The following is a 21884-nucleotide window of genomic DNA, read 5'->3' as shown; positions in this document are numbered from 1 at the left end:
CTGTTCAGCCAAAGAAGACTAACAAAATTGTGGATAGTGAACGATACCCACCAGGATAAGGAACTTGGCCGTAGGTGAAGAGCTCCATCAGCAGTATGCCGTAGGACCAGACGTCGCTCTTGATGCTGAATCTGCCATAGACGATGGCCTCCGGAGCCGTCCACCTGACAGGGAATCTGCTACCCTGCTTGGGACAGTACTCGTCGTCCTCGATCGCCCTGGCAAGGCCAAAGTCGCAGATCTTCGCCTTGTTCTTCTCTCCTATCAGCACGTTCCTCGCCGCCAGGTCTCTGTGTATCAACTGCTTGCTCTCCAGGTGTTCCATCCCGGATGCCACCTGTGCCGCAATGTAGATCAGGTCCTCGAACTGCATGTACTTCCCGTCTCCCGTCCTGAGGAAGTCCAACAGGCTACCGTTGCACATGTACTCCTGCACGATGTAGATCGGCTCCTCCTTCGAGCAGATCGCGTACAACGCCACCAGGTGTCTATGCCGGAACTGTTTCATGATCGCCGCCTCCTGGAGGAATGCTTCTGTAGACATGGTCCCGGGTCGCAACGTTTTCACAGCCACTTCGATCTTGTTCCTCCACTTGCCGTAGTACACCTCGCCGAAGTTGCCGTGGCCCAGCTTGCGGATCAGCTGGATCTCGTTCCTGTTGATCTCCCACTTGTCACGTAGCTCCGGACCGAGGTCCCACATGTCCGGCTGGGGCTTCGGGCAGGGTTTCGAGAGCACGTGGCAGAGACCCAACGCGTTCTCTGGAAGATCATCATTTTATTTAGCGCAATGTCGCCAGGGGTCTGCTGTGATCCTCTTATCAGGATTTACATCTTTGTAGTAATCAAATCCGAGCCGGTATTAACCCGATGAAAGAGGTATGTAGTAATGTATGATGTGGATCTTCTGATCGTACGATGGACTAGTTCGCGTAAGTTCATCATTTTTGTAGAGTATATTGTCAAAGATAGACGTAGGACAAATTTTGTTTAACTGAAAGACTCCTTAAGGCGAGATTCAGATTAAATACACTCTCGAATGCTGCCAATGTAGATGTTTTCTTGTATCCTACATTTTTAACGATTTATTAACACTAACTGTACCGAGCAAAAAGGTGACTGGCATATGTTGTTTCATGGAAATTACAAGACTGGAGTTATTTAGATTTAATGGAAGCATCTTATAATTTCAATAATTCTAAAATAAGAAATGTGAGACCGGTCATGGTGTGGTTAGTGTTCAAAATAAACGGATTTAATAATGCAAAAATTGTTTGGAAAAAGGCTAGAAGTTCCTGTAATCTTGCAGTGGAAGTAATTATCTTTCAGGTGACAGGAACAGGGGGTCTACTTTGATGCAAGGTGTCAAAAGTTGGTGGTTGTTTGTACCGGCTCTAAAAGGTAATCGATATGTCTTTGATTTACTGTTTCACTGAAACCATCGTCGCCGTGTCTGGAGGTTAATAGCGTGACAGAAATGGGCTTGGCGTTAGGATCAATGCTTGCGGCAGCCAAGGTACATGATAAATATTATTGGGCTCCGAAGAGAATGCTCCTAAGAGACACAATGGGGCGACGGAAACGCTTTATTGATTCGCAACTGTGCCGCCGTGCAAACATGTGTTAAGGCAGTAAATAGTCTACGAAATGTAAGGGGCGCTGAGGGATGGGCGATAAGGACATTTGGCACTCTTGCGGGCTCTGTGTTCATTTGCTCAATAGAACGCGATCCTGAAATTGATCTACTTCAAGAAGATTCTTCGTTTCAGCCATTTGCGAATGAACGTCGCCTCTGTGACAGTATAAATTACTCTCGAATGAGATCAGACAAATTTTCATTGAACTCGATTGACTCTTCAGTTCGTAGTGTTGCTTCATAGGGAAAATGGGTACATTAAATCCATAGAAAAATGCGATAGAAACAGTTCATGTTTGCAAAGATTGAAGTTCGCAGGAGTCACTGAATATCAAATTACTAATACTGAAATAGATTATAGTATAAGGTGAAAACATCATTATCAAGTAGCTAGCCGGTGTCGTTAACAAACGGTGATCATTTCTATGAATGAAACCGGTGTTAACGCAACCCATCATTTTCCTACAACATTGAAGCAAATTTTTCAAGGTCATACGAGTGGATTGCTTACTGCTGTACGCCATAACGAGGGCCGGCAGAGTGGGGAATGTCTGGTTGGTGGCGATAAAGAAGCCTCCATTGTCCAGTGGTTTAATTTTATAGTGTTTGACGTGGTGGCCCCTTCCCTCCTCCCAGTCCTTCACGGAAAGGCTGTATCCTCTAGGATTGTGCTCGCTGGGTCTGACCAGGAACGTTCCCCGCGGGTTCTCGTCGACCAGCAGCAGCTTGCCGGCCTCCTTTCGCGAGACATTTTCGAAAAACCAGCTGCGAACAGATAATATCATGTTTGTTTTAGCCAAAGTTAGTCGCCGGAATCAGCTGGCGCTGGTAAACCAATTGAAAAGGAGGGCTCACTCTTCGCTCTCCACCGAACGCTCGACGGCCACGAAGTTCCAAGGAATCAGGCCCTCTTGTAAAGTTGTCAAGTGCAGAACTTTCCACCAGTCGGGCTCCGTGTCGTCCAATACTTCCATTCGGTCGCCCTTCACGAAGCTGACGTCGGTGCTCTCGCGCGCGGTGTAATTGTACAGGGCCACCACGATCTTGTTCGACCTCTGTGAATGCGCTGTTTCAAGAACGAACCAATTTACACACGGGTCCAAGGCGCCCCGAGGGGGCGGCGACGGCGGTCTTAGGCGACCGACCGAATCCTAATTTCGCTGCGTTGCTACTGGTTACTGTCGAGCCCGTTTCGCGGCCGCAGAATCTGACGCCGTGCAAATCCTTCCTCGCGTGGCCGCGAAACTCGCGGAGCCGACTCTCTGATGGAGCAACTCGTGGAACACTATGTAACAAGGCAATTTCGGACATTTTTCTTTGGAGCGCTGAGAAAGCACAGTGTTCTCAAACTTTTAGGGGATGTTGCTACACGTCTCTGGCAGTAGAGAACATTTTTTCACGACAAAACTTACAGAGAAGTCTGCTGAATTATTTTACACGCCATTGGTGCGCGAGTTCTATGTTGTATTTGATGGAAACAAAAAAATCTAATTTCAAGAACGTCTATGGAAAATTGACGAAATGACACGTAGTGCTAACAGTGATTGTAGTTCTGTTAACATTTCGAATTTGGCGTTTAAATTTTAGGAGAATATTTGTAAGATATAGTATTATTGATTTGGGTAAGAAGAAAGTTGATGTTTTCAATCAGTTGCACGAGCTGCCCCGCTTCGGTTCAATAAAACTGACAAAACTGAAATCTCTCGTGTCTGGTCGAGGACCAGAAACTTGCTAAGCTTGTAAAGCTACATATAATTAAATGGTATAAGTTGAACTAAAAGGTACGTTCTATGCTACGAAATAAAAGAAAATAACATAAAATACACACATGCAGGCATAACGACAGGCGAGCTTGTTTTACGGGGTTGATGCGGAATCTGTAGCTTACAAGGTGTCGGCCTCTGCCGGATGATGTCCGCCCTGGCTTGTACACCCCTCTGATTAGGGTCGGCAGTGTACCGGTCCAAAGAGCCTCCATTGCTGTGTTTCGAGCTTAGCCCTGTGTCTGCCTTCTTGTAACCTGGACGAAGATAATCAAATCATTTCACGTGTTCTCGGTTCCTCTAGATTTTTAACCCTCCAATTCACTTAAAATATTAAGAAATGGTCCTGAACAACATGAATCATCATATATCCTTTATCATTCGGTACTGAAAACTCGGACGTCTGGGCCAACCGATTTTGCTACCCCAAATTAGCTTATCCTTCTTTCATCTCCAGGTTCACAACAGCCGCGCGAAACACCCCAAAAAATACTCAAAAAGGTAGTAAATGAAACTTTTGAAAAAGAGATCAAAAGAACCATCAGCTGGTTTGTGTCGAAAAAAATTAGGTCGACTCTGCTTTCCTGCATAACGGGTCCATTCTGCAACCCTTTCCCGCTGCAGGTAAGTCCACAATAGTCAACCGGTACTTCTCCAAGAATGTTCAAATCAATATGAAGAAGTTCCAAAAAGAAATTAAGAGGCAGAGAAAAAAATTGGGTCGACTTTGCTACCCTGCATAACGCGACCATTCTTCTTTTTTAGTGCACGATTACGTTCCTCAGGGTCAAGCGGGGCAGAAAATTCATTCGGCTCCTTTTCTCCTGACGCTGTCCGACTTCTTTTTTTTTTTTAAGACATGTTTCGTTAAAGTGTGACGTGATAAATGGAACGTAAGTTGTCGAGTTGAGAAGTATAAGGCGTAAAGTGCAAAAATGGGCGAAGTATTGATCATGGGATCTTTCATACAACTATTTCTGAGGAGCATACGAAGTGAAACTTGCGTAAGAAATTTTTTAAACAAGAATAAAGCTCCTGCGTCTAAAATAAAAATAATAAATTTGTTAAAATTTAGCATTTTATGCTAAATGGTGTACTCTAAAACGGAGTCTGTTGGTGCTAAATTCGATCATTTATACGATTCATTTCTATTCGATTAATTTGAATCATTTGCAATATATGTATATTAAATGCACGTTCTCCACGGTTTTCGAAATCCATCGCGACTAAAAATACAAGACACCGTTCCGGTACAAGAGCGATCGCTCGACTAAACAAAGAGCATAGCTGATACGATTTGGTGGGTTCATTCTTTACACAATCCCCTCTCTAAACCCCAGATCCTAAGGAACATCGCCGATCTCGTTTCCCACGGCAATGTCCTTAAACTTTCCGAACGCACCTTGCAAAACACGACCGAACTTGTAAAAGAGATCAAGATGCTGGCAGCCCAACAAAAAAAAAACGGGGTTATCTGTGGCACCCTGAACAAAACGTCTGCGAGGGCCCGTGTCTCGCTGCAACCAGATCCTCGACGGCCACTCGAAACTTTCCCAAAAGGATACTTAAAGCCCGACCGTAAGTTGGAAAAGAAAACTTTATCGCGGGGAACAGCCGCGAGATTGAAGTTCCAAGGAGTGACGAGGTCCGGGGGGGGGGGGGGGGATTGAAGTTTCGGGGGTACTTACCGAGGGGTTGTGACTCTTGCCGCTTGCTGCAACACTTGCCCATCTTGGATCCCGAGCCACGAAGCGACGGCGATGGTTCCCCTTGCGATCCTGATTCTACGCGGCTTCTATACTGACGGGAGCGCCGAGGAAAGTCTCCATCTCGTGAACCCGAGGTCGAACGGCGGCGGCGGCTTCCGCTGCGATTTTTAGGATCACTTTCTTCTCTCCATCGCGTGTTTATTGATTCCGCGCGCACCTGCAAGGTGAACCAGAAGCATCAGACGCCGCACGGTTCCCAGGCGAAACACGCCGTATCCAGGACGGTTGCAGGATGCGTCGTCATAATTCACGGTTGCGGATAGACGATCGTTCAACCGTGGAAAATAACCCGGCTCGATAACGTTCCGACCGTGACGCCATTATTATTACGATCCACGGCGTCCCTTTTTATCGATAATTGACCACCGATCGCGACTTTTGCAAACTTTCGGCTGGGAAACTCACCGCAATCTCTCTTCGCTCGAGGGAACGGTGTTCGAGGTCAAACGGAGAGCACGGCGAGTTTGGGAATTTTTTTAAACAAAAGATACTGGGTTATTTCAAGCTTTGCACACTTGTTAAGTTTCATTCGAAGGATGTACTCGTAATTTTTAGTAAAATTATAAAACTCGTAGTTTTAGTAAAAAGTTTGTTCCTGGAGAACGTAGTCCTCTCAGTTACAGTGAGCTGATCCGAAAAATACAGAACTTTTGTTAACCCTCGAACAGTTGACCTTTTTAACTCATTGCTAGATCTACTCAAAATCTTTATCAATTTTCTGTTACGCATTTTTCATTTTTCTTCGAGATCGACGCTAGTCCTCTTACAGAACCTATTATAAACAGCTAACAATTTCAATATGCATAGATAATTCTCCATACATATACGTAAAATAGAATACCGAATGAAAAATATTAAAAAATGAGGAAGTGCCATCATTCTGAGTGAAAATTCTCAGTTTTTGCTTGACGATTCTGTAGTTGAAGATTGCTTTCCGTGTTGAAAAGAACCTCGATAATCGTGAAAAGTTAATTTAGAGCCACTTTACACGAAGAATTTAAACAAAAAGAACATCTCACAGGTCGTTCCGACTTTCAAGTTTCGTAACAGCCCCATTTTTATAGGAAGAATACATTTTCCACGCGTAAATCCGAACGATCCGAAGGCCGCATAATCAACCAGAGTAACGGATGCTGCGTCAGTGACTAAGATTAAGTTGGACGCGTTCTCGGGCACGAAAAACGAGCGAACTTTCCCAGACGGACCTAATATCTCGAACGATTTCATGAAACTACGAGTCGCCCCCGCTGGATCATCGATCACGCCGTATTTAAAGAAGACTTTAGGCGTCCGCGTCGCCTTCGCTCTAGTCTTTTTCTCTGTCATGCATCTTCTTTACCGGGGGTCGCGTGTTCCGTTTCGGCGCGAGACAAATCAGGCATGTGGCCGATGTTTCCGAGTAGCACGCTAAATTAGAGCGAACGTTCCGACGACTAACGACGACGATTCTTAGAACGCTTTCATTCAGAAATTTTTCACGCTTCGTTCGGGAGAATTTATTCCGCGCTGCAACTGTGCCCCACCCCTCCTTCACTTCTTCGCTTCTAAAGCAGATTATTGTGCTCCAATAAAAATGTATTTAACACAATGAGGTCTGTGAAATTCTGTTCACTTGATTATTCAAGAATTTTGTTACGTTCTGTTACCGAAATTCACTTCTACTTCGATCTAAGACGAATAATTGTAATTTTTGTAAATGTTCTTCAAGAACAAAATATATTTGCTCAATTCTAAGCAAGAAGATATAACGAATGAACTGTTTCAGCCTGAAACATGTCTCAAATATATTTATGCATTTATGATAACAATGAGTAAGTGCAATTTGGGAAAATATGAATTTTAAAAGAGTTTGAAAGTATCGTATTATTTCTAGCTTACCGGAGTCATTGAAGAATGAAAGTTCTACTTGGGTCCTGATTCTTGCAATAATTATGAACAATCTATGCATAAAGATCCGCAGTCTAATTATAGGAATTTATTTTCCGAAGCAGAAGCGCTAAAATACAGTGGAAGGAGAGTGTAAGGGATTGGAAAATCTGACGAACGCGATAAAAATTGGACAATTTTTAATTTGCATACAGATCTAATGGCGAATTATAAGAATTAATTTTCTGAAGCAGAAGTGCTAAAATAAAGTCGGAGGAGAGTGTAAGGGATTGGAAAATCTGACGAACGCGATAAAAATTGGACAATTTTTAATTTGCATACAGAGCTGATGGCGAATTATAAGAATTAATTTTCTGAAGCAGAAGTGCTAAAATAAAGTCGGAGGAGAGTGTAAGGGATTGGAAAATCCGACGGACGCGATAAAATTGGAAAATTTTTAATTTGCATACAGATCCGCTGTCTAATTATAATTAATTTTCTGTAGCAAAAGCGCCAAAATACAGTCGAAGGAGAGTGTAAGGGATTGGAAAATCCGCCGAACGCGATAAAATTGGAAAATTTTTAATTTTCATACAGATCCGCTGTCTAATTATAATTAATTTTCTGTAGCAGAGGCGCAAAAATACAGTCGAAGGAGAGTGTAAGGGATCGGAAAATCCGACGAACGCGATGGAAATTGGACAATTAATAAAAAGTGCAGGTTGCCGGGGATAAAGGGGCGTCGGTACACGGTTTTATGAAAATGCAAATGGATCGCGTGTGTATAGATCGCGTGCGACAATGCGGGCCCGCGGGCAGGCACGATTTTCCGCGTTGCTCTCGATCCCCGTTGGCCTCTCCAAACACAAGAAACGCTGAGACGCTTGTTCCCTATTCACGTTCGTTCTTCGACAGATGCAATCGTCCCCGGTAGCGTACACGAAACCACGGAGCAGCCAGAATAAATAAACTTAGACGCGATGTGTCTAGAGCCTCGGAGGGTTCGTTTGGTAGCGCACGGCGACGCTTCCTGTCGTCTATGACACACCATTACATCTTGCATAATTATGAGGCTCTACGCGACCTCGTGTCCGAGCCCGTATATCAATCCTCCTTTATTTCGGCGGCTGAAAGCGACACGGCAGGAAATGCATTACGATTTTTAACCAACCGCCGCCATCCGGCTCGCACGACGAGCGATTTCGTCGCTCTCAATTTTCGGAAGTTCCACTTAAACATTGCGAACGTTTATTATTATATCCTGACACACTCCCGTGTCCATTGATTATTTGTTAAAGGCTAGACTGAAGGAAAAATTTATTTTATCGAGCAAATGATCTGAACGCGTGAAGATCTGCAGTAATTATAAGTGAAAAGTGCATGAACTTGTAGCGCAAATATTTATTTGTATTTTTCTGTTCAAAGAAATTTCGAATTCAGCGACCCAAGGATAAAATATTTCTTTAATAACAATGCACGCGAACATCCGTGATGACCCGACTATAGATCTTTACGCAAAAAATGCACTGCACCAAAAATTTGAATAAATCCTGTTTTCTCTATTCAATAAACTGTCTTACTGTTTTGTTACAAATGCACAAAATTCGCAGTTTAGTAGTGATAAGTCAGTAGACGGCACTGATGAATATTTGAAAATTTCTTATAGTGATTTCTCTATATATGTCGCCATGGCCTGGATGATAAACGTCGCGGAATTCTCCCCACTACCGCGGGGTATACCCCGTGAGGGACCGTGAACGTCAAGGACTGTAAACATAACACGGCTCGGGTATGTCTCCTGGACGATACACGACGCAGGCAAGATCCGTGTTGTTGACATATATCGAGAATTCACTGTATACAAAGTTCATACATTATTGGTCGGTTTTGAGAACTTGATGGCTATGAAAAATATCGAAACAAGATCATGGTAAAATGTTACAACGTCGACGTTCCTGTTAACGAAATGCCTGTTTCCACGGCGAATTTACTGTGACTTGTCAGTGATAGAACTTCACGAATCCCCGTAAGCATAGTGACGCAAGAAAATGACCAGCGAAGCAATCCGACGTAGTAGGGAAACTATGTAAATGCAAGTTGATAAAAGCTCGTCAGGTAATTCCCAGGGAGAGGATCGATCGGAACGGTCCCGGCGTTCATTCTGATCACCGAGGAACTTTCGCAATTACAGAAAGACGCGAGCGCAGCGGGGCACTCGCCCCGATAACAGCGTCAACTTTTGAAAAACAGTGCGCCGGGCTCGGATCCAATTCGCCGGGTGGAGTCTAAATATTTACGAGGTGATTGAACGACTCTGCGAGTTCGCGACACGGCTGAACCATGTTACGGAAACTGGTCGGCCCGTGTGCGTTTAACCCTTTTGTTACTGTCGGCGTCGAAAGGCGCTTCGAAATTTTGCTTCCGATCTACCGTTGACGCCTATGAACGTAAGGTCCACTTTCTTCCAAAATAATCGACGGCGTATTGTAACTTTATGCAGCTCAATTTCACTGTTTTTCGTCACCCACCCAGTATACTTATTCAGCCATTCTAGCGATGCGTATCTTTACTGTCAAATTAGTCTACGTGCTAACGATTCAGTCCAGAATGTGAATAAATGATATTTCAACACAAGATTCAGTGCTTTAACCATTTCAATATACCTTCTGAACAATTTTCCAGCGGACGTCGCGGCTGAATTTCTGCAGCATACCACGCACAGTATGCATGAGGTTCGTACAAAAATAATTACGGTTTTCTTCAATTTAAACTTCCGCGATGAAGAGGGTCGTCCTCCTGCCATTGATAATAACGAACCAAGGGCTATTATCGAGGCAGATACTCGAGAAACGTCTCGAGAGGATGCAAAAGAACTAAAAGATGATCATACAACAGTTATACGACGCGATGTTTAGTTCAAATTGGCAAATAAAGCAAAATATAGAGCTTTCAAATTCAAACCCGCAATTATCTTTACACTAACGTTAGTATCAAAGTTCTTCCGACCTAGAACGTTCCCAACTTACATTTAATTATTTTATTTTATGCACGAGGAACTGATGCTATGACAAAAACTTAACCATTTGCGCTCGAAGCTATTTTATCTCCAAAAGGAAACATTTCTTCCGACCTAGAATATTTCCCTTCTATATATCTGTTTTCATGTTATACATACGAAAATGATGCAATTTACTCGTACAATACTGAAATGTTTAGTAATTTATGAAATACAAACAAATTTAATAATGCAAAACATATTTTGAATAATGATACAGCAATTTTTAGTGGTGCCTTACAGTCACCATTCGAGTGCTAAGGGTTAAATGTCTCGTGATTTATTGAATATGAAAAAATTTAGCAAGGTAAAAAATATTTACAATAACGATGTACTCATTTTTTTCGGGCGCCAAAAGTTAACACTAAACCTATCAAGGCTGGGGAAAATGACCTTTTCAAACTTCTGCGTACAATTTCGTACACACAACATGATCGCATCGTTATTTATCTTTACGACTTTTCCTAAAGTATGTATACAATGTATTTTTCAGTATTTATTTCTCGTTTTATTTTTTTCCCCCAAGAAATATATGTATCTTGTTCTACCTACCGCGGCCGGTTCTAAACCTAATCAATTAGTATAAAAGAAAGGGTATTCTCAATGTGGCATGGCCAACTCAAAATAGACGAGCCGCCTTATTGAATGAGACGCTATCAAGTTACGCTCGTGCCTGGTTGATCATACTGTGTCATAGCAAATGCATCCAAACCGCAAATGTGGAGGACACAGTACAATTTTGTAAATCGAGGAGAGAGCATCGCAGTATTTTTTGTATAATTGAAATTATATGAAAATAAAGTATCGTCGTTCATCTACTAATTCATTCAGCAACAAATCGACTATTATCTACGTTTATTGTATTAACCCTTAGCACTCGAATGGTGACTCTGAAGCACCACCAGAAATTGTTGTGGCATTATTTCAACGAAATTACAAAAAATATTACAAAATATTTGTTACATTACAATAGTTGTATTTAATCGATTACTAAACATTCAAATACTATATGTAGAAATCGGATCAGTTTCGTTTGAATAAATTGAAAATATTGTGAGACGGAAGAACAATTTAATTTTACATTGAAAATAGTGCCGAGTGCAAAGGGTTAACACTTTGAACGCCAAACTAGAAACCCCAAAAATTCCATAAAATCAAAGTAAGTTATGTAATGAAATAAAAGTTGCAAAAAATGAAATGTATGATACTGAGTAATCCTCCAACTTTCTTGCATGTTACAGATCCTAATTAAGTTTAGTACAATGAATATATCAACGTAAAAATACATTTTAAAACCTGCACAAATAATTCCGTCAGCCACATATGGCTGAGGTGGCGTTCAACGTGTTAACAGTAACTTTTTTTAAGGACCGTTCATCTTGACCACGCACGGTAGGAACAGGTATACAAGAAGTGTCGGTAGGTTTAGCGTTAATATCGACGGTCTCTATAACGGAAGTCGAAGGATCCGTAGGATCGCGATTCGCTTCGTGCGCGTGACGTGCTTTCGTGCCGGAAACGATGGTAAACAAATTACGGACAAGCCGTGGGCCGAGGGAAAGCCCGGCGCGGCGTTGCCGCTCGAAAGGAATATCGGGGAACAATGACGCGACATTTCAATTTTCACGGCGAACAGAATTAACCCCGGGCCGAGGGACGGTTGGGTCTCTGTTCGCAGTCATAAATTTAACGTTTGCCTGCTCGAAACCCTCGGAAATTACTCCGTCGGCCGAGCTGTCTTCGAAGTTAAAAAGAATCGGACGAAGTTGTTCGCCCCAATTGTGGAAATTTCGACGCAGTTACGGCCGAGCAGAAATTAATTAAGATGTAACGTGGATAATTTTATTTTACAGTTTCTGGCGGATTCGGGGGTGCTGGATGGGTTGCTGCTGCCCTGCGAGGACACCGTTGTGCCCGTAAATGGAGTTCGAAAACCACGTCGATGAATTTCAGATGAAGCATTCCGCGAACAGAGGACACTTAATATCGGCCCGGCACTTAATCTTCCCGCACGCTCGACCGCGCAATTTCTCGCGCTGTAATTCAGGATGTGGTTCGCGCCGATATTTCTCGTTAATAAGGGAAGCCCGTCGTAATTACTTCCCGCCGCGAAAGACGGACTTCCGTCTCTGCGTTTCGCAGCTCTCGATGGAAACCGTGTTTTTCGCGGCGGACCGCAATCCAATCGCCGCGGGAAATTGCGCGATTTTAATATCGCAACTTATATTACCCACTGTGAATGTCGAATACCGTATTTTATTCTGAAAATGAAGTCAGAGTTCCTCTTTACGCGTCGCAAAATACGCACCTCAAAACGTCACGGACGAAACTGTGTTTTTCACTGGCGATTCAATTCTCAGTCATCGTATTCATTCTCGAAGCTTTTTCTTGATTCACCTCTGTTTCAGATGCGGCAAAATTAATTGTTTCCCCACAGTATGTTTTAATTCAATCAATGTCATGCCAAAGGTGTTTCTCATTCTTGTTGCATAAAACAGTGAAAAAAATCATACATCAGTTTTTAAAGAGTCGCTGCTTCCATCTTTACGGCAGTTTCGTTTACAAGACAAATTTTTGGAATGTTTTTGGAGACGCGCGAGTTTGCAAAATTTTTTAGGAAAAATGGGTCTTCCTCGTGGAAAAATATCTTAGGAAAATGAACACTGCTTTGCGAACGTAGAGGCTTCAAGCTTTATGATGAGTCAAGATTTATGGTTGTACTATTTGTTTTTACGAAATTGTCACTATTTAAATATCGATAGCTTTTCGAGGATCGGAAATGCAGTGTTGAAATACTTTTTGGATCCGCTCTGTAGAAGCGTACTATGACTCTCATAATTTCTCTCGTACACGAAACTAAGATATAATAAGATACACGGATGGGCATCCCCAATACCATTTCGCGCAATAGCCGGGCAAACTGCCGCCCCCGACGAGAATCACTGTCAAACAGCGTGGCAGCGCATTCCAGCGCCCTTATATAAGTAACATAAATCCCACGGAGCTCGTTGAAACCTATCAAACATCTCCATTGCCATCGAAATTTCCAGCAACCCTCGGCAACAGCAGTCACCCACATGCTCTGCCCCTCGTCACTGGACATTCATCGGACAAAGCAGGGGACACCATAAAAGGGTCCCTTTCGGGAAAACTCCGAGAAAGAGAACGTTTCCCTAAATCAGAAGACGCCCGCATCCGCGTCGTCGCAGGGGAAAAGTTTTTAATTAAACAGCCCGCGGGCTTGTCTCGAATATTCGAACGACATAACAACGTCGACAGAGCGAGACGTGGTCGATTTGGATATGGCCCGGCCTGCCCCGAACGGCCAACCCCAAATCGTGTAGCGATGGCAGTAAAAACTCGTAGAAAGTCAGACAAGTTCAATCGAACATTTTTACGACTATCGTACGGTTTCGCGAAACGGCGATTTCGTGTCCGTTATTGTTAGACTGCAGATTTTTATGTAAACCTAGAATGATCTTCGTGAATCGCGGGGTACGAGATTTGGTGAGAAATGTATGTGCTTTATAGCCCTAACACTTGTAACAGATTGAAAAGGATGTGACGGTGCTTTTACATTATTTCAATCTTTGAGAAAAATTGTTATCGTTCTCTTATTTTACGACTTCGGGAAATGGCACTTCTAAAATACTATAAAAATGGAGGGTAATGGAACTTGATTGCGATTTTTATGTAAATCGAAAGTGATCTTCATCGATAGGTTGCAAAACGTATGGAGATAAAAATACTACAAAAATGGAGGGTAATGGAACTTGATTGCGACTTGGTCCCATCACTACCATTCGGCCAGGACGACCACCGCCATCAGGATGATACCTTCGCGCGTCTCTGTGTCGGGGCCGGGCCGGGCCGGGGCGGCGGTGGCACACGCACGAAATCACACGCACAGCCGTCGCGGCGCGTAGACGGTCGATATCCCACGGTGGTCCGTATATACCCGGTATCTGATGGTGCTTTTATGCGACGAACAATGGCGACGGTTTCGTGGCACGGTGGACAAAGACGAATTAAAATTTTCGTCCCGACGCACTTTCCCGCCACTTTAGCCGGAGAGCGGCGCGGGCGCGGGCGCGGCACGGTCGGCGACACGGCTGGTGTACAATGCAGCAGCAGGATTAACAGAGAAAGGGATATCCTGAAGAAGAGGTGCGTGATCTCTCTCCGGTGCCTCGGGGAAGGAGCATTTAACGGGACCATCGAGAGTTTTTCCCGTTGAAAGAGGCGGCGAACAATGCGCGCATTAAACGACCCGCTTATCGGTTCACCGATTGAAACCTTTTGCTCCCAGCGATCCTGGGCTGGATGGCTGGGTTATGGTGTCACCGGGAGCGAGACCGTGGCTTTCGATGTTAATGCGTCCGCTTTTTGTGCGACGATGAGTTATGAGAAACCTGGGTGGCTCGCCTCCTAGATCGATCGACCGCCCTCCGGATACACACGAGGCTCGGTCAAATGTAAACAGGACTTTTTTTGTCGAACTTCGGATTCAAAAGAAATTTTCTAGGAATACGAATGAGCTACCTCCCCATGTCCTGCAAGAATCTACACACGCCCTTGCCACCGGATTGATCATTGTTTAACTCCGCAGAAAGTGGAACGTCCTAAGGCAATTGCACACGAAGTGCTCCGCAACTTCGTTACCACTGAAACCCTCAAATCTGTCTGCTCGAGTGATTCAAACAAATGGTAATCGCAATACGCAGCAGACAGGATCTTCGAGAGTTGCCTAACGCAGTGTCGCCAGACGAGGGGAGGGAACAGGAATCGAGGGGAAACAATTAACACCTCTCTGCCGGTACCGGAGTATGCGCGACAGAGACGGAACGGGTCACGTGACCGGGCCGCGTGGGGAATAGCATGGTGGAAAGGGAAATTAGAGTGGGGGAACAAGTCTTGATCTGGCGACACTGGCCTATTATAGTGTTTCAATTTTTTATTCTGCTCAAATAGCTCCTCCATTTAGCTTCAGTTTTTAGCGCTGACGTTTGCTTTGAAGCGTTGTGTTTCGAACGTGTTGAGTTTTGTTAAAGCCAACACACTTGTCCTCTTTACAACATTTCATCGTAAATCTTCTGACATAATGGATTTTCTCCAAAATGTATCATGATTATATATACGTCGGTGAGAACAGCGGAAAGTACAATGCAGAATTAGATTAATATTTGACTGACGCTCGTATTTCCCATCGACGATAACGCCGAATGTTCTTCGACAAGAATGCGCACACCTTTCTCTCTTCAGCTCCGACTCGGCGGGGGAAAGGCTCTGCATTATGCAACTATTAATTATCGTTCAGCTTCTACCGTGTCGCTCGTGATTCATCGCGAACAATGACAGAATGGGGACTTTCTGATAGAACACATTAATCAATACAGCAATAAAACAACCGGGGCTTAGCACGCGGGCGCTGCGAGGTGGACGTGCGCGCGCGCAAAGCGCAAACACAAAGGGAATGTAATCGGTAATGGTGAAAAATTAGCAAAGGACACCTGGAGCACGGTATAGTGCTCGCTGTCTAAAGACTAAAACTGTAACGCTTAAATTTGCACAAGCCATCCGCCACTCGTCCCCTGCCACTTACTCGAGTCAGCGCAGACTTATTCCACTAGGCAAAAATAAATTAAAGGAAGAGATGCGAAATACTAAATAAAAAAAATTTCAAATTCAGTCATTTTTGCTTTACCCTTTCGTACGTAGTATCCATTGATGAGATTTTTCTGATTGAAATGAGTCCCAACACGGCGTATATCGGACTAGTTTTATAGACTTAATTTAGGGACATTAATTAGAATGATTGTTACACGTAGAGTTTGTAAAAGTGGACCGATTTACGTCATGTTTGGATTCATTTGAACCGGGAGAACCTCGACAATCCATTTTTCAGGGTGAGTACCACATTGGAAATGTCAAATTTACAGAATTTGAAGTTTCCGCGGCATCCTGTACCGCAAGAACTCGCATTCGTAACGTTTGCAAATTCATGCGAGCACAACCGTATTTTTCTTCGAATTCGACCCGGGGCGATCGGTCAATCGAGGTTAAAAGTTACACAGTTGAAAACCCATCGGGCATCGCGTCCGTTCCGGCTATTTTTATTTGTCACACACCGGCCGGACCGTAACTAGGTTTCCGTTAGCGACCGACATTCTAATGGACACGCGACTACATTATTTGCCCGGGCACGATTCATCATCGTGTAATCGTGTTTCGTGCGCGGACCCGGCCACGGGGAATTCGTTTGTGTACCGTATCGTATCGGCGCCGAGGGGAAATTCACCGTGCACACACGGAGAGGGCCGTGCGCGTACGCCCCTGCGACGCAATAATGTCCGATCGACGCACCTCTTGCCCCTCGGAGCCCCCGGGAGCCCCACGGAGCCGCCGCGGGAGGGCAAGAGCAAGCCAGAAGGGTGGAACGGCATAGTCCCCGAAATCACGGGGTTCGCTATATATACCCATATCCGGCAAAGACGATGGCCGAGGGCTCGAATAAGCCCGACAAATCTGCCGGGTTGCCGCCCCCGCATCGGCAACGCAGCGATAAAACCTCCCGGATTATCCCCGCAGATATTTTGTCCTCCGTTCGGGTGCCCGTTGATAAATGATCAGCCGCTTAAACTATCGGGAGCTCGAATTGCTCTGTTTCATTGTTTGCCGGGGCAAACGTGAGCTCGCAAGAGCTCGCTAGCTGCGTTATTATTTTGGGTAATTCAGCGGGGAACGAGCAGCATGATTTGTGCGAGGTTACTGCTATGGAATCTATGATCTCGCGGGGCTAGAAGCTCTCTTGCTCGAGTGCTTAAAGCCCTTGCCCTGTAATATGGAAGCAGGCTCGTGGCGAGGGTTCCACACAACGTCTACTAATTTTTACTAAAATTCGATATCTACTGAAAACTTCTACGTTGCCGATATTTAATCATCAGTTAAGATACGGGAGTAGGAACAATAAATTTTGTTTCTCTTGTAGGAAATTATGGACAACGAAAAAGCTAATTTTGATTTAATTGGACTGCGGTTTTTATGCATTTATGACAAAAACTAGTTGGAGCAATTTAAAAGAGGTTAAAGAATTTGAGGGTATCAACATGTCATTTGCAACCTATTAACATTGTTAAGGAAAGAAGGAAATTTCAGTTTTTACAATTGATGCAGGTAATTCTTATTTTGCATAAAGATCCACTGAGATCCAGTCTACTAATTATCCACGACGGAAAGAAAATTCTAGTGCAAGGGGTTCGAGAAAAATGAAACGAGATGGTACGCATTGTGTTATCTTGAGGTATTATTTTACCGTTTTAAAATAAGATAGTAGAAAATCAAAAGATAGAAGAAGAGAAAAATTGAATGGTTTCCTTGTACCAATACAAATTCAAACTGTTTTCAGAAAAAACATTACTCTCGAACGAACAATTCAATTGATTGGACGAATTTCGAACTGTAGACTTGAAAAATACAAGAGTTGCTTTCAAAGAAAACTTTCTGTTAAAAAATCATTGACTTTTTCGGAAAGAAAGAAATTCATTTCCTGTTCAACGGACGAAATATGTACTAATTTTTAATAAAAATGCAGTCATTGAAAACGTCATTTCAGATTCATACATAAACTAGTACTCTAGTGGTTGTTGATAAGAAACGGTAATTCCCGATTTGCGATAAAGTTCATTATCTAGGCGTCAGGGGCTAATCGGCCATACTTTATCGCGACACTTGGAAATTTATTTTTCAATTATATTTTATTTGACGGTAATAATGTTTTTATGATTTTGATAATCATATCTACGAGTGTCTGTAGCGTCTGTGTCGGTAACGTGAATACTTTTGTCTTTACTTCATGCAGTGGTTGTTTGAATTTTGATTCATAATTAGTTTGTGCTTCATTAACTTATATCTGCACTACTTGTTTCATAAAAAATAGAATACATGAAATATTATTCTCTTGGATTTCTTCATGTCAAAGTTAAGTAAAATAGAAACGTCAGTAATTGTAGTTGATACAAATATTTCCATGTATTTTATAAAATTTGTACATGGTGCATAACGATCACAGTCTACTCGTGATGAAGCTACAGACAGTAACGTACAGCAATCTCTAAAAAAGAATTGCTAAAATATACTATACCAAAATGTAACTAAAGTATAATTATTGCTTACGTTGTCAATAACATAAATTTCACTCTTCCATATAAAATTACCGTGCGAACGTCCCTCGAATAAATCACGAGTGCACAATTCAACGAAGACAATCACTCTCTCCCATTCTGAAAAGCAGAAGTAGCCCTATAGACAGAAAATCAATACGGCCGAATATAACCGAACCAACCCAATCCCGCCATCGCATAAAAATCGATTCTTTTTCAAAGCTTCTGAGCAAATCACAAAATTCAATTTAGCCATTTAACACACTGAACGAGCATTTCGCGTTTACTTACCCTTCGGTTTTAGAATCGAAACGACCGAGTGTACTACTCGGCCCCACCGAATCAGAAAAACTGAGCACGCATAAGCGTCCCCCGCACAGTCAGTGAGTCATCCAACGACCGGCATAGGGAAGCACTCGGATTTCCATGCACTATCGATCGCGTCTAGAGAACGCGAACCGGCAGATATTATACGCGAAGACACATGATCCAGTGTACAGTAGCCGTTTCGTTAACCAAGACGAGCCCGTTTTCGTCGACGAAAAGCGGAAGGGACGAAGGAGCCATCGTCGGAGGCGTTGCAAATTACGTTTCGGTCCCTTCCATCGAATGTTTCACCGAGTCAAGGGGGAGAAGACTGTCTTTCTCACTCTCTCTCACTACATTTCGCAACCCCTAATTTTCGACCGGGCTGGGGAATCTCCGGATTCGACGGCAGCGGAAGCGACCCCAGTGCCGTTCAGGATGGGGCTTTTTTTTACGGTCCGCCATAGCAGGATTAAAAATATTAAGTTTGCTTCGCTGGTAGATCAATTCGCTTGATTAAACGCGCTGCCAGTTCGGACGAAGTTAATGCTATTCGCCGCCACAGGATTCTACTTTATTTCATCGTTACTTTTCTATTATCTATAGGGCCGCACGGGTAACAGTGTGCCACAGTGATGCACAGTTCTTTTTAGCGGTGAAAATTTCTCTTTGGGACACTATTCGTTGTTAGACATATCTCTGCCGTTTGCATTACTGCGTCAAGAAATATTAGGGGGATCCATAAGTAATCAATTATTTTGAAATCTAAAACAAACTTTGTAGTAAATTCAAGTTTTTATTTCTTAATTTATTATACAATCTCCATCATTACCAAGAACAGTTTGCCATCTTTCCTGCAAATTTTCAATCCCCCTCTTATAGAAATCCTGGGCTTGTGAAACAAAATATGACTCAAGGTGCCTCCTTACATCTTCTACAGAAGTGAATGTTTTATTTCTTAAATAATGCTCCAGAGATCCGAAAAGATGATAGTCAGAGGGAGCAATATCCGGTGAGTACGGAGGGTGCGGTAAAACTTCCCACTATAATTATTTGATTTTTTCCTGAGTGTTACATCTTTTCTGTGGACTAAAGATGCCCTCTTTTTCAATAGTTCTGAATACAGCCGTTGTAATTGCTGACAATACAACTCAGCAGTAACTGTTTCTACAGGTTTCAACAACTCAAAGTGAATTATGCCACGACAATTCCACCAAATGCACAGTAACACCTTTCTAAGTGATAAGATAGGTTTAGGGGTTGATATTGCGGTTTGGTTTACAGAAAGCCATTGCTTCGAACGCTTTATGTTATCATAAAGAATCAATATTTCATCTCCGGTAACGATTCTGCTAAGAAATGGATCTCTACGAAATCTAGATAGCAATCAAGTGCAAATTGATCGACGAATATTCTTGTTGGTCTCAGATAATTGATGCAGTACCCACATTCCTTGCCTATATGTCTTTCCCATTTCGTGTAGGTGCCTTTGTATAGTTGACCATGTGGACCCAAGGCTTCTCGATAATTCTTGTATACTTAATTTTGGATCAGCTTCCACTAGAGATTTTAGGGTGTCGTTATCAAATTCGACTGGTCGTTCACTTCGAGGCCTGTCAGAGAGATCATAATCACCAGCAGCAAACCTTCTGAACCAACGTTGACACTTGCTGACCTTCAATACATCTCCATAAACATCGCAAATTTTCTTTGTTGTTACCGTTGCATGAAGTCCCGCATGAAAATGAAAAAGTATGCAATGACGAATACGATCCTCGGAAGGTACGGACGCCGCCATTTCATTACAGGGTTGTAAAAACAATTATACTTTTTAGAATATTTGGAACACGGGCTGCTTTTCCGAAAACTGAATACGTGTTTCCTCTTCAACGATCGGTACAGAACTAAAGGCAAAACAAATTCTTTGCAAATAATTGATTACGTATGTGTACCGCTAATATTTAATCTGGTATCTAAAATATTCGTATGTAGTAGCATGTATTTTCGCTGTTCCACATGCTCGTGCATTTCCATCGGACACGGGCGGAGAGCAGCAAACACCGGGAGCGCGCGAGTCCCCTAAATCACCGGTAATGAACATAATACGCCGATCGGACCGGTCCCGAAGATTCGCTTAACAATTTACGAGCGGATGATCGACCGTGTTCCTCCGAAGCAGAACAAAACGAGGGCGGCCATGGGATCCGCTCGGGCGAGCGCGGCGGTCGTGAACGGAACGAGGCGTGAAATAATTTCAGTCCGTTCCTGCGCGCCGCGAAACGAGAAACGATCAATCTAACGATCCCGCGTGGAGAACCGACGGAACAATCGTGGCGGGATCGATGACGGTGCCACGTGAGGGAGGATCCAGCCTATCTTTCCCCCGAGATCTTTGACCCGGTTCGGAGTATCGGTTGACGTCATTCTCCGACATCTTAGGGACACGTTGCGGCTCGGTTCCGAGGGAGCCTCGAAAATTTCGGTGGGTTTGTCGACCGACATTAGGCTCCGGGTGAACGGACTATGCCCTCTTCCCTCGGACCTTAACAACCGCCAGGTAGACCGGGTCTGTTTACAATGAGATTACCGTGTAACAGATCATTAGCGGGTGGCACGAAAACGTCACCCGGAGGATGAATAATGCCATTAGGCGACGCTCGAGGACGGTTGTTCATCAGGCATGTGACCCAGAGTAAAAATACGCGATTCGAATCGCGGACTTCCTGCCGCAGATAATTAATTACTCGCGGTGACTAAGGGCCGTTGCTTTCGCGGAAGCTCCGCCATCATGCTGCTGCCCTTTGGCCACCGGGATTCGTAATTCCGCTGGAACCACGCTTTTTACGCGAATTATCGCTGCCGCCTAGTTTTGGCGTCGATCATTCCCGGCCCGGAAAGTCTCTTTTGGCTGTAAATCTAGACGGGAGTCTAGGATGTATTTCTTCCTTCAGCAATTTGATAATTTAAAAATATTCCACTGTTTCTGCCGTTTTCCATTTCTCGTCTTTGCCGTATCCGCGGTTTATTGATTATGTTCCTGTACCTTAATTTGGCTCTCCTCCCATTGGCGTCTCCATGGACACACGTTCATAAAGCGTTCCACGAGTTATCATGTCAGTAGGAAAAATAATGCTGTCTTGATTTGTGTTAAAATGAAGCAAAACAGCGAATAAATTCGCGATTATTTCTAACTTTGTCTAATCCCAATAAAATTTTTGATCAGAAAAAGAATCGAAGAAACCGTTTTTTTTTTTTAAGTGCTTCATGCTAAATCCACTTACAAAATTCATCAAAGAGTCGTATCTGTAAAGGACGTGATTGTAACATCAG

The 21884-nt window shown here is 43.5% G+C and overlaps 1 protein-coding gene across 3 annotated transcripts in view; it reads right to left on the bottom strand.

Annotated features, from left to right (window-relative positions):
- Positions 1 to 21884, bottom strand: part of Src64b (Tyrosine-protein kinase Src64B) — an 86302-nt gene that overhangs the window by 5811 nt on the left and 58607 nt on the right. For 2 of the 3 annotated variants that reach the window (XM_076805437.1, XM_076805438.1), the window contains exons 2-6: positions 5088 to 5325; positions 3465 to 3656; positions 2492 to 2702; positions 2148 to 2401; positions 52 to 762 (exon numbers count right to left, since the gene is read on the bottom strand). In XM_076805437.1, the coding sequence (XP_076661552.1) occupies positions 52 to 762; positions 2148 to 2401; positions 2492 to 2702; positions 3465 to 3656; positions 5088 to 5130 (1411 nt within the window). In that variant the 5' untranslated portion in view covers positions 5131 to 5325. The remainder of the gene's footprint in view (positions 1 to 51; positions 763 to 2147; positions 2402 to 2491; positions 2703 to 3464; positions 3657 to 5087; positions 5326 to 21884) is intronic. The other variant, XM_076805439.1, reaches the window with a different exon arrangement.

This window comes from Halictus rubicundus, chromosome 2 (genome assembly GCF_050948215.1).
Source record: "Halictus rubicundus isolate RS-2024b chromosome 2, iyHalRubi1_principal, whole genome shotgun sequence".
Classification (NCBI taxonomy): domain Eukaryota; kingdom Metazoa; phylum Arthropoda; class Insecta; order Hymenoptera; family Halictidae; genus Halictus; species Halictus rubicundus.
This window is presented reverse-complemented; position numbering and strand designations above follow the sequence as displayed.